The 20661-nt window shown below is 38.4% G+C and overlaps 1 protein-coding gene across 1 annotated transcript in view; it reads right to left on the reverse strand.

Moving 5' to 3' along the window:
• The window catches only part of RYR2 (ryanodine receptor 2), a 332243-nt gene that overhangs the window by 128983 nt on the left and 182599 nt on the right, over positions 1 to 20661 (reverse strand). The window contains exons 37-45 of the mRNA XM_068395937.1: positions 19376 to 20177; positions 18211 to 18411; positions 17983 to 18088; positions 13546 to 13689; positions 10543 to 10816; positions 7577 to 7691; positions 6860 to 6992; positions 5549 to 5652; positions 541 to 676 (exon numbers count right to left, since the gene is read on the reverse strand). Coding sequence (XP_068252038.1) covers positions 541 to 676; positions 5549 to 5652; positions 6860 to 6992; positions 7577 to 7691; positions 10543 to 10816; positions 13546 to 13689; positions 17983 to 18088; positions 18211 to 18411; positions 19376 to 20177 — 2015 coding nt within the window. The remainder of the gene's footprint in view (positions 1 to 540; positions 677 to 5548; positions 5653 to 6859; positions 6993 to 7576; positions 7692 to 10542; positions 10817 to 13545; positions 13690 to 17982; positions 18089 to 18210; positions 18412 to 19375; positions 20178 to 20661) is intronic.

Below are 20661 nucleotides of genomic sequence, written 5' to 3' on the forward strand. Positions count from 1 at the left end.
TGACAAAGTTACATGAAAACATACTCCTCTATTATTGTAATAAAAGCTATGAAATAAGACATGTGATTTAATTCAAAATTAAATAGAGCCAAAATAGTAAGTATGTAATAAAGGATGTTTAAAGCATCACTAAAGCTACTGATTTGTAGCAAAGACTCAGTCAAGTGAGAGTGTTAAAGAAGGGACCAATATAGCTGCTAAACATTAAAATTGGACTATCTAAATCTTCATCAAAAGACGGAGGTTTGGCTTTACGTCTAGCATGAGTTTAATCATAAAAAGATTTAAGACTCTCTGCTCTACTTCCAAAGGAGATGTGGGCATTTCAGAGACTAACGATGGATCTAAGAAATGGGACATAGGCTCATAGGACTTGTGAAATGGGCATCTAAGTTACTGTGTCTTGAATAATTCTACTCTTTCTGCAAATTGTCCTTTAAATTTATGGTAAACTATCACGTTGGCTTGTATTACTATTTTAAATGACAAACTTATTTGAACATTAAAGGAAGTAAAAAAATATATAGGCTTCTACTATACCGTTGCAAAAAACAGCAAAACGAAGAAAATCCAAATATCGCTCTCCTTCAACTGGATTCCATCCGATGTCTGGGTAGCCTTTAGAAATCAACAAAGAACAACTCTGCAATCCACATCCAGCCAAGTAGCGAACCACCTAAAAGCAAGGTAAGATGAAAAAGATGTCAATTGTGAAAAAGAAGAGAAGTGCGGTTTCAAAGGGAAGCATCCTTATACATTGTTTCAGATACGGTGTCCACATTCTATTATCCCCGACAAAACCATATCATATTTTGGGCATATCAGAAGAGCAGCCTCTTTTTTAGTTCATTTTCCCAGTCTTCTCCTACTTCTGCCATGAACTGCAAGACCTTACTTATCTCAATACCATTTTTCCTCTCTCTAAATCACTGCTTTGCTATCTATATGCCATTTCTCTTGCAAACCTGAGCATTACAAATTAGTCAGTTTTGTAATATTCCCAACTACACACTGTCCATATTTGAAAACGTCTTCTAATAAAACACACAGGTCTACTCTTTTATTTTAACCTTTTGTTTTCACTTTTTTCTTCCTTTCTTGCAGTGCAGTAACACTCCCTGTAAGAACTGTAAGCATAGTCCTTAACCAGTTCAGATAGCTTCGTTTTGCTGACCATTTATAAGAACAGTAAGTCTGAAAATGTCCTTTTAAGCACACACGGTCCATCTTCCTGTTCCAAGAAAGGATCATCCACACTTATATTACTCCTGACAGATGGTTTCCTACGAAGGTTATAGCATCAGGTTATAGGTCAGGAAGTGTGAGGTAGAAGAACAGACAGTGAGATGGATTAAGAACTGGCTACACAATAGAGCCCAAAGAGTGGTAATCAATGGTGCCAAGTCCAGCTGGAGACCTGTAACCAGTGGAGTCCCCCAAGGATCAGTGCTGGATCCAGTCCTGTTCAACATCTTCATCAACGACCTTGGTGAAGGGACAGAGTGTCTTCTCAGCAAGTTTGCTGATGATACGAAGCTGGGAGGTTTGGCTGATACACCTGAAGGCTCTGCGGCCATTCAGCATGATTTGGACAGACTGGAGAGCTGGGCAAAGGGGAACCTAATGAGGTTCAACAAGAATAAGTGCAGAGTCCTGCACCTGGGAAGGAGTAATAAAATGCACCAGTACAGGTTAGGAGGCGATCTGCTAGAGAGCAGCTCCGTGGAGAAGGACCTTGGAGTCCTGGTGGACAACAAGTTATCCATGGGACAGCAATGTGCCCTTGTGGCCAAGAAGGCCAATGGGATCCTGGGGTGCATTAAGAAGAGTGTGTCCAGCAGATCGAGGGAGGTCCTCCTCCCCTCTACTCTACCCTGGTGAGACCTCACCTGGAGTACTGCATTCAGTTCTGGGCTCCCCAGTTCAAGAATCACAGAATCAACCAGGTTAGAAGAGACCTCTGGGATCATCGAGTCCAACTGTTGCCCTGACACCACCCTGTCAACTAGACCATGGCACTAAGTGCCATGTCCAGTCCTTTCTTAAACACATCCAGAGATGGTGACTCCACCACCTCCCTGGGCAGCCCATTCCAATGTCTAATGACCCTTTCTGTGAAGAAATTCTTCCTGATGTCCAACCTGAACCTCCCCTGGCAAAGCTTGAGGCTGTGTCCTCTTGTCCTATCGCTAGTTGCCCAGGAGAAGAGGCCGACTCCCACTTCTCTACAACCTCCCTTCAGGTAGTTGTAGACTGAAAAACCTAGTGAATTCTAACGTTGCTGACCGACCGCACTTTCTCATTTGAATTCTCTTGCACAACCAGTGAACAAGATAGTCCCTGGCCACCAAGAGGTCTGAACTCAGAATCTTCTGGTAGCACTGAAGTAAAAGGTTCGCATTTCCAGCTGAACCTGCTAAAAAATTGTCAGGTGCAATGAGAGAACTGCTTTCCATAGATCAGAGGGTTTGATGGAAGAAACACAATCCATTCCAGACCAGCTTTCTCTTGATGCTGAGAAATTTGAAGCTAGTACAATGAAAAGCCAATATGGAATGAATTTCTCCTGGAAGTCAGCACCAAACCTGAGTAGTCCAATTCTGATCTGTTTTCTATCTTGCAAGATTGAGTGGAGTGATGGAAATCTCTTCTGCAACATGGTTTCCCTCGCCTCATAAGGAGTGAAAGAAATAGATGTTTTGGGGTACCCACAATAGTGGGTTTTAAGGTTTAGTCTGGACATAAGGAAAGCCTTTTCACTAGGAGGGGGTGCAGCACTGGAACAGGTTATCCAGGAACCCCCATCCTTGGAGGTTTCCAAAGTTCATCTCTGAGTGGGAGGCTGGACTTAAATGACATCCAAAAGTCCTATGCAAGCAAGATTTCTTTGATTCTGTTAGAGGGAGACATCAAATGTGTTCTTATTTTTCCCTAAGCATCCAGTTATGGAGGCAATTCACTCTGGAAACAGGTTGCTGGTCTTCGTGTCCATTTAGTCAGATAGAAGCTGGTGAGATGTTTTGTCCTCTTGTCCTATCGCTAGTTGCCTGGGAGAAGAGGCCGACTCCCACTCCACTACAACCTCCCTTCAGGTAGTTGTAGACTGCAATAAGGTCACCTCTGAGCCTCCTCTTCTCCAGGCTAAACAACCCCAGCTCCCTCAGCCGTTCCTCATAGGTCAGACCCTCCAGACCCTTTACCAGCTTGGTCGCCCTCCTCTGGACTCACTCCAACACCTCAAAATCTTTCTTGAAGTGTGGGGCCCAGAACTGGACACAGTATTCAAGGTGCGGCCTCACCAGTGCCGAGTACAGAGGGACGATCACTTCCCTAGACCGGCTGGCGACACTATTCCTAATAGAGGCCAGGATGCCACTGGCCTTCTTGGCCACCTGGGCACACTGCTGGCTCATGTTTAGCCAGCTGTCGATCAGCACCCCCAGGTCTCTTTCTGCCGGGCCGCTTTCTAACCACTCTTCCCCCAGCCTGTAGCGCTGCATGGGGTTGTTGTGGCCAAAGTGTAAGACCCGGCACTTGTTCTTGTTGAACCTCATGCCGTTGGTCTCGGCCCATCTATCTAACCTGTCCAGATCCCTCTGTAGGGCCTTCCTACTCTCCAGCAGATCGACACTCCCACCCAGCTTGGTGTCATCTGCAAATTTGCTGAGGGTGCACTCATCCCTACGTCTAGATCATCTATAAAGATATTGAACAGCACCAGCCCCAGAACTGAGCCCTGGGGAACACCGCCAGTGACCGGCCACCAGTTGGACTTTGCCCTGTTCACCACCACTCTCTGGGCTCGGCCACCCAACCAGTTTTTAACCCATCAAAGAGTCCACCCATCCAAGCCCCAGGCAGCCAGTTTGTCTAGGAGGATGGTGTGGGAGACAGTGTCAAATGCCTTACTGAAGTCTAGATAGACTACATCCACAGCCCTGCCCTCATCTACTAAGCAGGTCACTTGGTCATAGAAGGAGACCAGGTTGGTCAAGCAGGACCTGCCTTTCATGAATCCATGTTGTCTGGCCCCAATGCCCCGATTGTCCTGCATGTGCCATGTAATGGCACTCAGGATGATCTGTTCCATCACCTTGCCTGGCACCGAGGTCAGGCTGACAGGCCTATAGTTCCCTGGATCATCCTTCCGGCCCTTCTTGTAGATGGGCGTTACATTTGCTAATTTCCAGTCAGCTGGAACTTCTCCAGTTAACCAGGACTGCCGGTAGATAATCGGGAGTGGTTTGGCAAGTTCATCTGCCAGTTCCTTCATTACTCTCGGGTGAATCCCATCCGGGCCCATAGCCTTGTGGGTGTCCAGCTGGCACAGCAGGTCAAAGAGGGACAGAGATCTACTGGAGAGAGTCCAATGGAGGGCTACGAGGATGATTAAGGGACTGGAACACCTGCCTGATGAGGAAAGGTTGAGACACCTGGGGCTTTTTAGTCTGGAGAAGAGAAGACTGAGAGGGGATCTGATTAACATGTATAAATATATGAGGGCTGGGTGTCAAGAGGAAAGGGGCAACCTCTTTTCACTTGTGCCCTGCGATAGGACAAGGGGCAATGGATGCAAGCTAGAGCACAGGAAGTTCAACCTCAACATGAGGAAGAAGGGTAAGGGTAAGGGTTCACTGTAACCCTTCACTGTAAGGGTTACAGAGCACTGGAACGAGCTCCCCAGAGAGGTTGTGGAGTCTCCTTCTCTGGAGACTTTCAAGACCCATCTGGATGCGTTCCTGTGTAACCTGCCCTAGACTGGTCCTGCTCTGGCAGGGGGGTTGGACTCTATGATCTCCAGAGGTCCCTTCCAACCTCTAACATTCTATGATTCTATGATCTCCAGAACTGGGAGGTCTTCACAAACAAATTGGACAATGTATTCCACTGTCTTACCTTCCATTAGAAAGTGTTTTTTAATGTCTGTCTTGAATCTGTCTTTCCATTACTTAAGCCTCTTTTCTTATCCACCACTGACATATTAACCATTATTCTATTCCTTCTTGCAGCAGCAATTTACATATTCTACACAATTGTCACATGCTCTTTTGAGATTTTTTACTCTTTAGTCTAAGTAATCCCAATTCCTTCAATCTTTTCTGAAGCAGGTTTAAATGTTAGGGAAAAATACAGATAGATATAGATAGATATCTCTACTAAAAATTGTCGTATATTGTAACAAGTTGTCACAAGGCTTCTAGGAACCCCTATTGCATTATGCCACCACTGCATGTCATGATCAAGACAGAATAAAGAAAGATTTTAGCAATGAAGTTTTGTTGGGTGTGGACTCCACTATTCCCAAAGTAAGAGCTGCCCTTGAGGCAATTCCTTTTGGTTACACCTGTGTATGTAATAACCATAATCTCAGTTCAACTATCCAGACCACCAGCAGAAAGAACAAACAATCAGATCCTGATAGTCTTCCTCTGAAAGGTACCTAAAACTCCCATATTATTCTTACAATCTTAGATTTTGATTACTCCAGAAAACAGGGATCTTTCCCTCTCTACAGGGGAAAAAAATGCTTGATAAAGAAGCTACCAACCTTCTCCAGATCAGGCTCCCGTAAAGCTAGTGCAAGTTCATTGTTATCCATCACAGAGGCTGCTGCAACATCTAAAGGAGTTGATCCTCGCATAGAAGGAGAGGCTGTTAAGATAACATTTAGTTTCAATACCACCTTAAAGACCAACAAGTTCATAGGAAATATATTAACAAAAAAATTTTTTTTAATTAAAAAAAATTTGTGATTAGTTAGGACATGATTATAAGCATATCATTTATACCACTCATTTTATAATAAATCATCATGCACTCGCTTGAAATTTGACATTGATATGAAATCAAAATACAATGTAGATATTCAAGCTAGAAACAACTTTTCCTACACATTCTTATTCTCATCACATACTTTGTTTTAAGATCTCATTCTTTCTAATTTTCCTAACTCACACAACTTTGTTTTGAGGAAATGTAGCAGGGATTTTATGTCTAGAACACTGACGTTTTATCAAATGTATTGAAATAGAAAATATCTTTAAGCTTTAAAATACAAGATTATGTGTCATATATTTCTTTTAAAAATGGCAGTCATCATAGCATTAGAAAAAGCTAAGGTTTTCATATTAACACTCCAAATGCTTTTGATTTGGGCACTTTCTGTCCAAAAAGATTTTTAGTTTGTGCTTCTGTCCTGTACCTGTACATTAATATGGAATTTGTGATCATTTAAAGAAATTAGCTTGATGATTCTAAATAATTATATATTCTCAATTACAAGTACTAAATTAAATAAAAGATAAATGTATCTCCTCTAAAATACTTCAGCCTAGAAAAGAAAGGCTAACATTTTAAGAAAATTTCAAGGTTCATTTCTGGGCATCTGTATATGCATACCCAAGCAAATGAGCTCTGTATTTCTCCCACTGCCAGAGGTGTATACTGAACAGTCTACAGAAGAAAATGCAGGGGAGCAAACTTGAGCAGTAAGAAGTAAGCCCTAATTAAATGCTGCCAACACCTATCTATTATTCTCTTCATCAAAATCAAATTTTATTCTGTTCCTCAAAATGTGCAACTAAACACTGACTCTCTCTTAAATTCCAGACACATACAAAAAAAGCATATACTAATTACCTCAACTTAATGCTACTGTCAGGGGTTCATTTAGAGTTAGCAATACAGTTAATGAAGCACTGGGTAAAGGAGAAACTTTAGCACAAACAGAAGACACAAACAGAGGGATGCAGAAAAACACAGGCGGTTTTACACATATATATATAAAAATCAGCAGAGTTTAAGTTTTAAGATTTCGGTTTTGGTTTAGAATCTCAAAAGCCACACACTTCTTACTTACCAAGGCCAACACTGCTGTTTTCCAATAAATAGCTAAGATGATCAAACATAGCTTTTTGATTTTGCCTGCTGATGCGGCAAAAATAACATAGAAAACGACAGCAGTTTGCCACCATCTTTGGGAAAGTGATTTCCTAAGAAGCAAATAAAACCAGACAAACTCAAAGACAGGCATAAAACTTGCAAAAGATCATTTATGTAACAGCCTTTTAACACACTAATATTTATGCATTGTATTCATTGCACCTCAGTGAAGTTAACTGTTTAGGTTTCACCGTGGAATCAACAGGGCTTTCTCAGCAAGTAAATAACTCCTTAAGCCCCAAAGATCAAGATACAACCTTGAAAAACAAAAGCTTGGTTCACTCATAAATTCCAGATTCGAACAGGAAAGAATGTGAATGCTCACATTCACAGACTAATACTGCATCAATTTTTAATTAGTTTTAAAAAGATCTCCCCTTCACAACCCAGTAAGCACATAAAGTGCTATTTGCAGTTTTTTCTTTAAAGCATCTGAAATCACAATGCTAAGTATATCTTCCTCCAGAATGGAAGGATAGATTTTTGTCTAAAAAGTTAGTCAACCATTGTGCTAATAGAAATTAGTATGAGGTTATGGTCTCAGTACCTCCAGTGACTGCTCAGCACCTTACAGGATAAAGCTTTGAACAGCTATATTCTAAACTCTCTGTCTTCTGACAGTGAATTGCTTTACCTTGGATTCTCCTCCACCAAGCACATTTACCATCACTTCCATGACAGTTTCATGCATGCCTAAAGCTCTCATGAGATTTGGGTGTTGGTAAAATACTTTATTATTCATGATGTCTCTACAGGAAAACAAAATAAAAATTGGATTAATATGTTATGGACCAATAGTTTACCTATTATGTCATTTGCAAAGCTGATGTACTGTGCAATTCTTCACCACGTAAGGTGAAATAACCTCAGGGACTTTTTCAGGTTGAGTCTCAATCTCTCCTGATAGTCTATTTTTCTATGCACATTGTGGAAGAATCTGACTTGTCTCTTCCCGTATTATTGCCCTAATCACCACTTGATTACACCAGAGTAGAATGCTCTTCTGTTTTCATTAGAAATTCCATTCCAGATCTAAAAATATTTTCTGACAAAAGCGTGATCGAAACTGCTATATTAGCTTAAATTTTAAATTCAACTACTCCATATTTTTGACAAAGCACTCTTTTCAGAATATTTCAACCTTGAGACATTTGAAGTCTGCCATAAAAACAAAGAAAAAACAATTTTAGGGGAAAGAATGTAGATGCAGCTACCCTACAAGCATCAGAAACAGAAGCTGCATAAATATTAACCTTAGTTCATGCATTACTGCTCAAAAGAACTCTTCTCTCCTACATATTTCTGCAGAACAGATTTACATACTTTAAAATCAGTCCTGAAGATTATAATGTCAATATTTTATGCAGACCTGTTATGTCCAATAAAAATGTCTGGTTTAAAAAGTAATTAAATTTCTAAAAACTGTAATTAGTCTTGAAATCACACACAACGCATAAATGAAATGAAACCAATCAGGCCATGCGAGAAAAGCATAGCAAGTCACTATAGAAAATACTGTTGACAACTGTTCAAATTTCATTGTATGTTTTATGGCAGTCTTTTTTTTTTCTGACCTAAAACTCCTGCGATCAGGCAAGGCAAATTTCAGCCTTACAAAGTATGAGACGTGAAGAGGACTGTTCCATCACTCTAAAAACTACAAATCTATCAGTCATGCAACAGAACACATGTAGTATGTCTGACATAGGCAGCACTATCAGAGTTTTTGACTCCCAGTAACTCACAGAAAGAGTAGCTGATCTTTCTCCCCCAAAGCCTACCACCGGACTTCGTATCAGAGATGACAGAGAATAGGCCCTGCCTCCAAAAGCTATCCATACCACATCTCCTTTCTGCATTAATGCTTCATGCTGTGGAAAAAGACCTCGATGGTACCAATCTGCCAGGTCATTCTGAAGTCTTATTTGTCTACAGCAGTTTTCTTTCACAGAAATACAGTACAGAAAGTCAAAACGTCACGTCAGGGGCTGGCCAGCAATATTACACTACTTTGCAAAGTACATCCACTTTCAGTGTCCTGTTAACTGTGGACTGCATTATGAAATGTCACACTTCAGAAAAAAAATCTTAACAGTATTTCTGAGGAAACTGAGTTTTTAAGCAGGAATGAGTGATGTTTCCATTTCTCAGCTGAAAGAAAGGAATACTTCTCACTTGCAGCAAAAAACTTGGCATTTCTAAATAGGTGCTGGAGCCCAGATTAGGTTATAAAAGCTACAAATGGCACAGCTGGGTAATCTACCAGATAAGCAAGAATATGATAGAGGCTACCAAGAAGGGTGACAGGAACAGGCAGTGAGAACACTAGCTTAACAGGAAGTACTCTTTCTTCCTTACACCAGACTTTCATATATCACCAAAACCATTAAAATTAAATCAGATTCACAAAATCTTAGCTTTTAATTTGTAGCAGAAAACGTTGAGGAAAAAAATGTAAAAGAACAAAAAGAAAGCAGAACATGAAATGAAAACCCCCAAGATTGTTTTTTTCCCAGGCACAACAATGCCAGAATCTAGTAATCGCTCACTCATTTTAGACTTTGTTAGGTTAAGTGAAATGTAACAGATCAAATTTGAAGTACAAAGGTGGATGTAGAAATACCAGTATTTTGTGTCTCTCAACAGGTGATGGACTTTCCCTTTGCCAAAGCCTTAGCATGAGTACATTGAACATTGCAACAACTGGGGAACATTGATAGGACCTGCTGGCAAGCTAAGAAGTAGGCATTGTTCATAATAACACAACAAAATTATGTATAGACATTGTCTGGATATTTGAGGTTTTCAGTAAGCTCAAAAAAAAAAAAAAAAAAGGTATTTTGTGCAAAAAAAGCTTCTCTTCTCCTTGCATTCCTGGCATTCTTTACATAATGCTATCTTTGGTTGTCATTGCTGATGATCAGGGATTTGTAATAGATAACAGCTGATGTTTAATCTCACCAGACATCTCAGATTGTAAAATTTCTTTGAAAAAAGTGAGAGGAAAAAAAAAACCCCAATTCTTTGCTAGTAGAGATGATCATGTTTTCCTTACTGTTTTCTCCAATTGTAGTCTTTATTAGGCTATATTTCACTATTATTAATCATAATTAGGAAAAATAAGACTGGGTGAACTACTTCATAGTTCAAATAGTACCAACCACATTCAGTGCAATTAAAAAGATGGCATATGTACAGGCACATGTAGACACAACTCCATTAGCTGACTGCTAGGGGAAATTGGATGTCTCAAGAGCTACCAGGCACTGCATTCATATAAAATGGACAGTATTCTTGATAGTATTCTTCACAGCCATACTATTTAAAATATGGTAACAACATATATTTTGTAATATCATAAAACATTACATAAATGTTTTCAACTTTTCTCACAAGAAGTCTTACAGATGTCATTTGCTTCTCTCCAAAAATGATGCATATAATGCTGCAAAGGCTCTGTCTTACGACTGAAGATACTACAGAACTGATACCAGTGTCTGCATTTAAACCCATATAGACTACTCACATTCAAATTTCATATATAACCTTGGCCATAACAAATATCTGTAAATAAAGAGATGTTACACTCCAGTTATTTACCCTAATCCACGAATCATAAGTTTCTCTTCCTCCTTCCCCATTCTGACACTAAGCAAGGAACGGATTTGGCCGAGGGATGCCAGAAGATTGATTGTGTCTTCCACAGACACACTGTTTATGGTGTAGGTTTTTGGTAGGGCTCGAACCAGGCCACCAATACCATCATATTGGCGATGGAGTAATACAAACATGGCCCTCACTAACTCCGGGTCTTCTATCACTGATTCCTGGGCCCAGCGTACCATTGTGTCCGAAATCAATTGCTGCAGAGTAGCTGTGAAGAAAATACATAAATCACAAAATTACCATTAATTGCTCATCTCTCTACTGGTAGTCCCTCAGAACCCAGTATGCAACACCTTTTTCTTGGTATTTCTTTAGCAGACTATCAAAGGAAAATAAAATCACACAAGAGAATCGGAAACATCTCAAAACCAAAAGCCTATATTTAAAATTAAAATACAGGAAATAAATCTGATAACTAACAAAATTATGAAAATATACAAGATGCTCACAAAGTGATCACATTTATTTCTACATGTTGCTTTCAGGATTTTTCCAGGAATTCAGGTCCGAGAGTTTTTCTTACATATTATGAACTAAGACTGGAAAAAACATACTGCTAGCACATGTAAATGCTGTATTATTTATTTATATGTCTAAGCTCTGTATTCACTCAAAATTTTATAACATACAAACCAGAATAATTTAACTTAGTCCTCTGCCAAAACCAATGGCCCTTCAAAAGAAATAGAAATTAAGACAGTCCAATCAAATAAATGGCAAATCATTATTTGCATACTTTGAATTCAGTCTCTAATGAAGCAAGAAACTCGTACCTGGTATTCTCACTGACAATTTTTATTAGTTGGGATATATACGTATATATTTATATTTTGGAAAGTCATATGTTAAAATAGACAAGCTATATAATGTCAGTTAAGATTTGAGAGTAGTGTTTAGAAAAATTACTCATGAAGTCAAGACAAAGTATTTGGTAAAGACAATTGAATAATATTCTTTTTCCCATCTCAGGTTAACTTCCCTCCAGGTTTGCAAGACTTCATAAAATCAATTCAGGATCCTCTTGAGATATCCTGATAGTTACACACTAAAGAATTGCACCTTTAATACTTACCCAACTCATCAATTTATTTTCATGTCAAGTGGATAACAGCGAAAGTTTGACAAGGGCAATTTGATAAACCCTCCTGAAGTTCAATAAACTGCCTAATCAATATCCTGATCTTGAAGAAGGTGGCTGATGCAGACCAAACATCAAAAATATTTTCAAATTAGAAATCTATGGGTTGAGATAGCAACATGATTTTGGAGTAAACCAGATGCAATTTCAGGCTAAACTCAAAAAAAAAAAAGTAAAAGTACTTAAAGAAAGATATTGAAGGGACAGGAGTTTACAGAAAAGAGAATATTTAACAAAGAAGAGAATTTGTGCTAAGATATGCTAATACAGGGTAAGAGAAACAAAGAGCAATAGTACTGTATTTTATTGTTACTGTCCTAACACTGTCCTATAGGTGTTTCCATTGTCACACAGCATAGCATTTTTAGAATAAAAACACATTAAAAATAAGTAAAAGTATGAAATGTGTTTGAACCGATATTTCAGAAGGACTGAAATAAATAATGACAAGAAGGGACACAATAATAAGTTTCCTTTGTTTCTTTGTGAAGAATCCCATGAGCAGGCTGTCATTTCGTCCTGTTTTGATAACTGTAATACTGCATCCCACCCACCTGTGGATCTGGCTGTTATCTTGCTTGCAATGAAGAACCCAAGCAACCTAGCCATCACAATACTGAGTTGTGTGGATGCTTATTTGCTCTCAAGGGATATATGGAACTAGTTTAATATAATACTGTCTTTCTACTAACATGAGAGAGACAGAATTAGATTTTGTAGAGCTTAAGCTTACTACAAAAAAAAAAAAATAGGAAACTGTAGGATTCATCACCACATTCTGCATAGACCTAGCCTCTATAATTATCACTACCTGATAACTGAAATAACAGTTATAAACTGCAAAGCTAGAAGGCACGCTTTTAGGAGGAGAAAAATATTTCTACTTAAAGAACACTAAGCTAACACTAATAACTGGCAGCTAAGAAACCATCTCATTATAAGTACCCTGGGGAAATATTCTCATCCCATAACTTTAGGATATTAAGCAACCAAGTTAAAAGGCCAGTCTCCCTAGGAATTCTGTGTAGTCAATGATGGAAACCAAGTTTTTTACCAAAGTCAGAACACCTAAACTGCATGCCCAGAAATTCAAACCTGCTAGCAGGGTAGCAGCATAAAAAATTAGGACATTTGAAAGTGCCACCCACCATAATAAAGGAAAAAAAGTACATAAAAATAAAATCAGCATTAACAAATAAAAAAACAAATAAAATTCCACAATCAGTTGGCACCAAGTGCAGAACTTGGATGTCACTGGCAATGATTCTTATCAATGGAAAGGCAGAAAGTGCCAGAAAAGTGACAGAGCAATGATCACAATCAGCAAATCTTGAATTTTAGGTTGGGTGGGGAGGTTTCTCCTAAGTACAGCTTTGTAAATTACAGTCTAATTGCAGAGTCTTCTTTAATTTCATAATCTTCATGCAAATACTGATTTGAAGCTGCAGCAGCTGATTTTATGAAGAAGTTCTCATAATCAGGACCTTACTGCAATTATTAAGTCTGCACTAATTCTGCAAAAAGCAAGACACATTCTGGAAAAATTATGACTTTGAAAAGGATCAAGGGCAAAAAAGCCAGTAGAAGAAATTTTCCACTACATCCCATTGGGAAACAAATCTGTCTATTATAAAAATTTCATCTGAGCTTGTTTTGAGTGAGAGGTACAAACTTCAAGGTACACAGATGTTTCACTAAAAATCCACCTTGTTTTGGCTGAAAAATGTATAAAGAACTTTCTCCTCTGCTTCTTTTGCCATTTAAATTAGGATACAATAAACTGATTTAATTTTGCTTACAGGATGGCTTAGCATCATCATCAACTGGCTTCTCAGCTTGCTTCTTCTTCAGATATGTAACTTTTTCCATAAGGTATAGGAGGCGACCCCTAATGGTTAAATCACTGTTTCCATCCAAGGTTCCATCTTCATCTAGTTCAATTCCTGAAATAAAAAATATACACTAAATAGTAAAAGAATAAAACTAAACAAGTTACAGACATGTTTTGTATCTTGTATGTACAAACATAATCAAACTGAATGATGTTGTTCTGCTCCGTTAGAACTACAAGAGTTTGATATGGGATATGCTTAACCAGCAGTTTGGAACAATTATAGATCAGATATATGTGCAAGGCAGGAAACTGCAGATAATAGCATGTAATCTTGTTAATTTATTGTATAAATTGTGTGTTATCATACAGAAAATATACAGTAAATATATTCCTGTGGTCAACTTCTGCAGTATGCATGTTTCCATTCTAATGTTGATGTCTGTGTTTTGGACATATGTAGCTCAGAAGTGTAGATATAGTCCCTACTGACACAGTATGGTTCAACTGATACTAGTAAAGACTAGGAGATTTTTAGGTAAAACATATCATAGAAGTGATGAACTGAAGTTACAATAAATATACTTTCTAGTGACCAGCCAGAAGTAAGTAGCCACCTTCACAATACAGTGGCTATTTCATATTACTGTAACAAGCTATAAAAATGTAAAAAAGATACATGTGAGGCTTTACAGAATCACAGAACAGCTGAGGCTGGAATGAGCCTTTAGAGATCACCTAGTCCAGCCTCCCTGCTCAAAGCAGGTTGAACTAGAGCAGGCTGCTCAGGACTACGTCCGGTCAGGTTTTGAGTATCTCCTAAGGTGGAGACTTAGCAACCTCTCTGGGCAACATGTTCTTGAGTTACATCACCCCTACAGGAAAAAAAAAAGAATTAAGTAGAATTTCCTGTATTTCAATTTGTGCCCATTGTCTCTTGTGCTGTCACTAGGCACCACTGAGGAAAGTCTGGTTCAGCCTTCTTTACTTCCCCTGCCCAACAGGTATTTATATGCATTGATACAATCCCCCCATGAGCTTTCTCTTCAGGTTAAACAACCCCAGACTTTTCAGCCTCTCCTTGTACAAAAGATGCGCCAAGAATTTAATCATCTTCGATGGCCCCTCCCTGGACTCATTCCAGTGTGTCCATGTCTCTCTCTCACTGGGGAGCCCAGCTGTTGGCTTTCTTTGCCACAAGGGCCCATTGCTGCTCATGCTCACCTTGTCCACCAGGATCCCCAGGTCCTTTTCTGCAAAGCTATTTTCCAGCTACTTTCCAGTTTTGTCCCTAGCTTGTCCTTGATGCCTGGAGTTACTCCTCCCCAGGTGCAGGACTTTGCACTTCCCATTGATGAACTGCATGGGATTTTCAACTTTATTCATTCATGCATACATTGTAAAAGAATTTAAAATCTTGACCTATACCTATCACTCACACTAAAATAAGCTCCATGTAAAAAGGTCATTCAACTATTTTTTCTAGATTTTTTCGTTTCCAATGTAAGTTCTAAAGTTACGGGTTTTGTGGGGAGCTTTATAGCAGTCTTGAATTTTACAGGATGTTTCTTCACGACATTACGTCATTCTTCTTAATTTACTGCATCTGTTTTGATTCGTCTGATATTTTGCATTAAGTACAGTTTCATTTCCAGTAAAAGTTATTTTGTTATATTTTGTCCCTAAGAGAGCAGTTGATGCCAAACTAAACAAGGATCATCAGTAACTTCATATTTGACACAATCATATTACAAAATGGTTTGGATGTCAGTCTCTTCAACCAAACTAATTAACAGTAAAGACATCGAAATGTCCAGAGATGCTCTGAAATTACTCAAATGAAATGTCTGTTTTCCCAGTTATGCTGTTCCCTGAGCTCTAGTTGTACTCTCCTGATTTGCAAATTCTCAATATAATTGTCTCTCAATCATTTCACAAAATGTGAATCCTCAAATGGTCGCTGGCTAATCAACCAAATATAGGACTCTGGATATGTAGTTGTTTTATGTATTTTGCAATAGCCATATTTTGAATACACAGAGTAATTAATTCTGCTCTACTGTAATGCATCCTCTGACCCACAAAATTAATTTTCTACTTGTAGATTATGCAAATTACTATTTCCCCATAAAGAAAAGAAAAATAATGACAAAATTAGACCAAGTAATTTGAACAGAGGAGAATGATGGTAAAAAGACTAAAGAAAAATAGAAAAAACAAAGATAAAGCCTCTTCTCCTTTCAAATGTTATTTCTAAATTATTTATTTCACCTTTGTTTTCTGTCAACTGGCAGTTTAATTTGAATTTTCCTTTTTTTTTTTCATTTAAAATAAAAATATTTTATTTGAAGTGGTCATAATGCACCTTCATCAAGTTTGTGATGGGGGAGCAGAAAACACACTCAAGGGCAGGAAGCTCACCAGGGTAGAGGAACAGGCTGACAGGATACTCGAAGTTCAGCAAGGACAAAGGCAAAGTTTTGCAACTTGGACAGACCTGCCCCATGTGTCAATATAGGGTAAGCATAAACTGGTTAAAAAAACATCTTTGCAAAAAGAACATTGGGGGTCCTGTTGGACAGCAAGCTAGACACCAGTAAGCAGTGCACTCTAACAGCAAGGAGAGCTAAACATATCCCATATTAGCAAAAACATAATCACTAGCTCAATGCAAGTGATTATTCCCCCGTACTTGGCACTCATGAGATGACATCTGGAATACTACATCCAGTTTTGGGTTACCCAATACAAGAAAAACATTGAAAAGCTGGAGAGCATTCAACAATGGCCCATCAAGATGATTGGTGGCTGCACCACTTGTCCTATAAGGAGAGGATGAAGGAACTGGGTTTGTCAGCCTACAGAACAGAAGCTTTATGGTGGGCCTAATAGCAGTCCACCAAAACCTACAAGGAAGTTAGCAAGAAAATGCAGCCATGTTCTTTTCTGAGGTCAAAAAAGACACAATTATCAAACTAAAACAGGCAGGGTTCCAAACTGACATAAGGAAAAAAGAAAAAATCATCATTAGGACACCAAGCCCTGTGACACATTGCCCAAAGACACTGTGTAATTGTTGTGCTTAGAAGCTTTTAAGACCCAAGTGCAAAAATCACTAAGCAACCAGGTCTGAGTTCAGCGTTGACTCTGCTTTGAGTAGGAGGCTGCATTAAAGACCTTACATGATATTTGATAACTTAATAAATCTGTGATTATTTTGGTAACAGAAATATTTTTGAGATGGACCAATCTAACCAAATTGTCTTGTGATACACAAAGATATCAACTGTGCTTGCTCTGCCAAGAAAGAAAATTCATGTTATTATGAAGTCAGATATTGTTGGCATGTTTTTATTTACTTGAATATTTTAAGGTAGTGAATTAAATAATTAAACATGTTACTTCCAGTTAAACTGGGATCAACAAGGAATGCAATTCAGGACAAAAAGCGCAGAGATCCTCACGTCCAAAGCTCCTTCCTTGACCAGAGTATTAGTTTAAAAAATATTATGACACATCCCTGCATTAGTTTCTTCTAGCTAATGGGACACGATGTGAAAGTTCAGCTGCTTGTCTGCTCATGCTGTCTGCTAAATGTATCTTTTAATTATTTTTTAAAAACAGCGTACTGAAGCAAAATGGAGGGATGAGTATCCTCCAAACAGGAAAACAACAAAGTCCTCAACGCATGTAAGTAAGCATGCATTCCAAACAAAACTACTCTATAACTGAATTTGCAGAATTCATGGATACGAGCTTGACATTTAAAATACACATTTTGGCGCTTCATTTTTATATTGGTATTTTTGTACTTAAATTGTTACTATATTTCACATTTTAGTATGACATAGAATTTAATTGTTTTTTATTAACTAAAATGAAGAAATCAAAACCACAGAAATTTAACTGCTCCTTTTAGTCTATTTCAATAGATAATAAACTTCTAGATCTTCATTCATGTCTGAGACGAATCAGCAAATAATATTATGGTATATTGTGGTTAACATCGCCATAGTCAACTTGATACAGCAAAGATGACCTATACTAACCTATGCAAGGCAGTGGGAATAGGGCAGAGGAAGCCCTTGAAAAATAAGTGAGCTACAGCATTATCCAATACATCAAGCCCAAAGAAATTCCCACAGAGTTGTATGGGTGAAAAAAAACCCTTTTCCCTCATGAAGTAAAACATACTGCACTCCCTTCTAGTCTGACCAGATATGAGGATAAGAACATTTCCTTGGTTTTGACTACAAGCTGAGTATCTTTATTTGATAGTATTTATATTGATACAGTGTAATCTATAGACTACTTAGTTGGTGTTTCTTATGTAAAATTATTTAGAAAAAATGCTTCTAAAGCTAATGTTATTTAAAAAGTAAAAATATTCGGTAATAAGACTTACCACAGTGTGTCATTAGGTCTTCATGGAAATCCAAGAGTTGATCCCGAATTTCTTCAGGGCAAGGACAATCATTTTTATCATCTTTAAAGTTCAGCAGCATGTTAATCTTAAAGAATAAAAAGGAAAGGCAAATGATACTGATCTCCAAAAGGAAAACCTCTGAAATCAAACAGAACTCTGCCACACATAGCACACAACAAAAAATAAATTATCCATTGTAAGCTGTACCTGCTCCTGAGGTGGGGATCGAAATTCTTTTGTTTTTCTAGCTGTCAGGGCTGCAGACATGTTCAAGGCCTGCATCACTTCATTGTACCGGAAGCGTTGATTCTCTTGCAGCTTGGCCACAAAATCATCCGAAAATGCTACAATGGCTTCTATTCGGTGTCGTACTTGGCAATCACACAGGTACTGCAGTAGATGACACATCTGAGAAAACAGTATCGTAAGAGAAAGCAGAGTTGGCAATCTAAGAAATATCTTCTGTATATTATGCAAATAAGGATAGAATCCTTACAGCAGCGACTGAAATCTTTAATGCTGTCATTTACTACATGTGAAGTCATCCTACACTAGGAATATGTGGCATCTGCAAGAGATTTATGTGCCTCAGACATATAAAAAGTAAGACTTTAATAAAAGTTATAAGAGAATGGATTTACTCCTTGCTTCCAAGGAATTTCTTTCTGTCTGGATCTATAGAAATGATGAATTCCCTGTTAATGTCATTGAGAAAGTAATTCTATTTAATGAAACAACAGCTGTTTGATCTATGGTGAACAAGTTTATATTACCAGGAAGATACTAAATCTTCTTGTTTCCTGTAAGGAAATTACTTCTCTATTTAACTAACATCAAAATGCTGCATTCCTTGAAAGAGAAATTACCAAGTGAAGAAAAAAGGATCTGTGAAGAAATGAAAACAACCACTATCACAGCAATATTGTTACTGTCTTTGTTTAGCCCGCACTCAGGGCTAAACAATAAACAGTTTTTCTCTCACTCAACGTCCCTTCCCTGACTGAGGAATGGAATTGGGAAAAGGAGGGAGACTCATGGGTTTGAAGTTAAACAGCTTTAATAAAATAAAGAAACCAATATCAATAACAACTCAAAACACACAAAATTATACTTATCTACAGAGCACTGGCAAGTCATCCAAGAATAGTAATCACTGGGAATAAGGAAGAGGGAGGGGAGAAGAGAGGAGATCAAAAAGAGCCCCACCTCTCTCCAGCAAGCCCTCCCTTTTATAGTGAACTTGATGTCCATGACATAGAATACACGTGTGGGCCAGCCTGGATCAGCTGCCCTGGATTTAACTGCTAAGGGCCTTGATCACCATGGATGGCCACAAACTGAAACAAAATCCCAATGAAACTGGGACAGTTACCTGTAATTTAACAGGTTCTGGAAGTTTCATCTGAAGGAGTCCTTCCTTTGGCACTTGCTCCCCTCTGGTTTCTTCCTCTCCTTCTTCTGACTTGAGCTCATCTGAACACAGCTCCTTCTCTGAGAAATCAATTTCATCCTCCTGGCTTATTGCTTCTTTGAAAACCCGGGGCTCAATCAACTGCAAGATATGTTTCAGATCCCCATTGTGGAAGATACCCATAATTAGGAGGGTATAAAAGAGCTTGATGAGAGGAACAAACAGAAATTCTGTAGAACCTCCAACTGGATCTCTGACATGGAGGCTGCCCTCCTGAACAGCTTCAGTCAGCATCTCTATGGTTTTGGCCTTTAAGATTTCCAGAGGGAATTCAGGACTGAACTGAAAGCATTCACTGCTAATGCTTACAAAACTCGGAGAGGAGAACTGCATTCTCGGCCTTAATGAAGTGCTAAGTCCTATACCAGGGAGGCCATGCTTTTTGTTTTCATCAGGAAACAAAGTAATACTCTTGGTCTCATCTGTCATTGGAACTATAAATTCATTATTCATCATTAACCTGGCAGTTGCATAGGTATTGAGATGGATGTCAATGAGCAAGTCATAATATCCTGCACGTAATAATCCTGGCATATATTTATTCTCAATAGCATACAGGAGCTGAGATTCATCCACATGGCTACACATAGCATGGGCCACTCGGTTGTTGCCTAAAGCACAAACAGCTGAATATAATCGGAGGGTATGGTAGTGAAATTTCAGCAACTCTTCTTGTTCTGTCAGCTCTAAAATATCAATTGTTCTGCAGAGAAAAAAAAACAATACAGTAAATTCCATATCAGTGCAAGAACTTACTTAAGTGAAGGAATTCAAAATTCTCCCTAAGGATAACATTGGCACAGTATCAGTTCTAAGGATGAACTTTTTCCACGTTTCAGCTTTCATGTGAGAAACACTGTCAACCTAAGAATCAAGAACTAAGGACAAAGTCCAATCAGGAATTCATTCAAGTTGCTCCTGAAGTGCAACTTCAATTACTTTCAGTGGGGAAAGATCAAAATGATTTACTTAACACAGAATACTTCTTCATACTACAAATAAGAATTTGGATAACTGAAAATGAAGGTTTTAAAACTACTATAGGTTGAGATATTTGTATCATTTATTGGTTTTAGATCTGGGGTTGCAAAACAACAAGACTAACCAGTTCATTTGCAGAGGGTTCCAGGGCGAGGTTGTTTGTTTAGAATTCTTACCTAATTTTTTAGCGATTTTATTTTCAGTTT

Source organism: Nyctibius grandis, chromosome 1 (assembly GCF_013368605.1).
Source record: "Nyctibius grandis isolate bNycGra1 chromosome 1, bNycGra1.pri, whole genome shotgun sequence".
Classification (NCBI taxonomy): domain Eukaryota; kingdom Metazoa; phylum Chordata; class Aves; order Nyctibiiformes; family Nyctibiidae; genus Nyctibius; species Nyctibius grandis.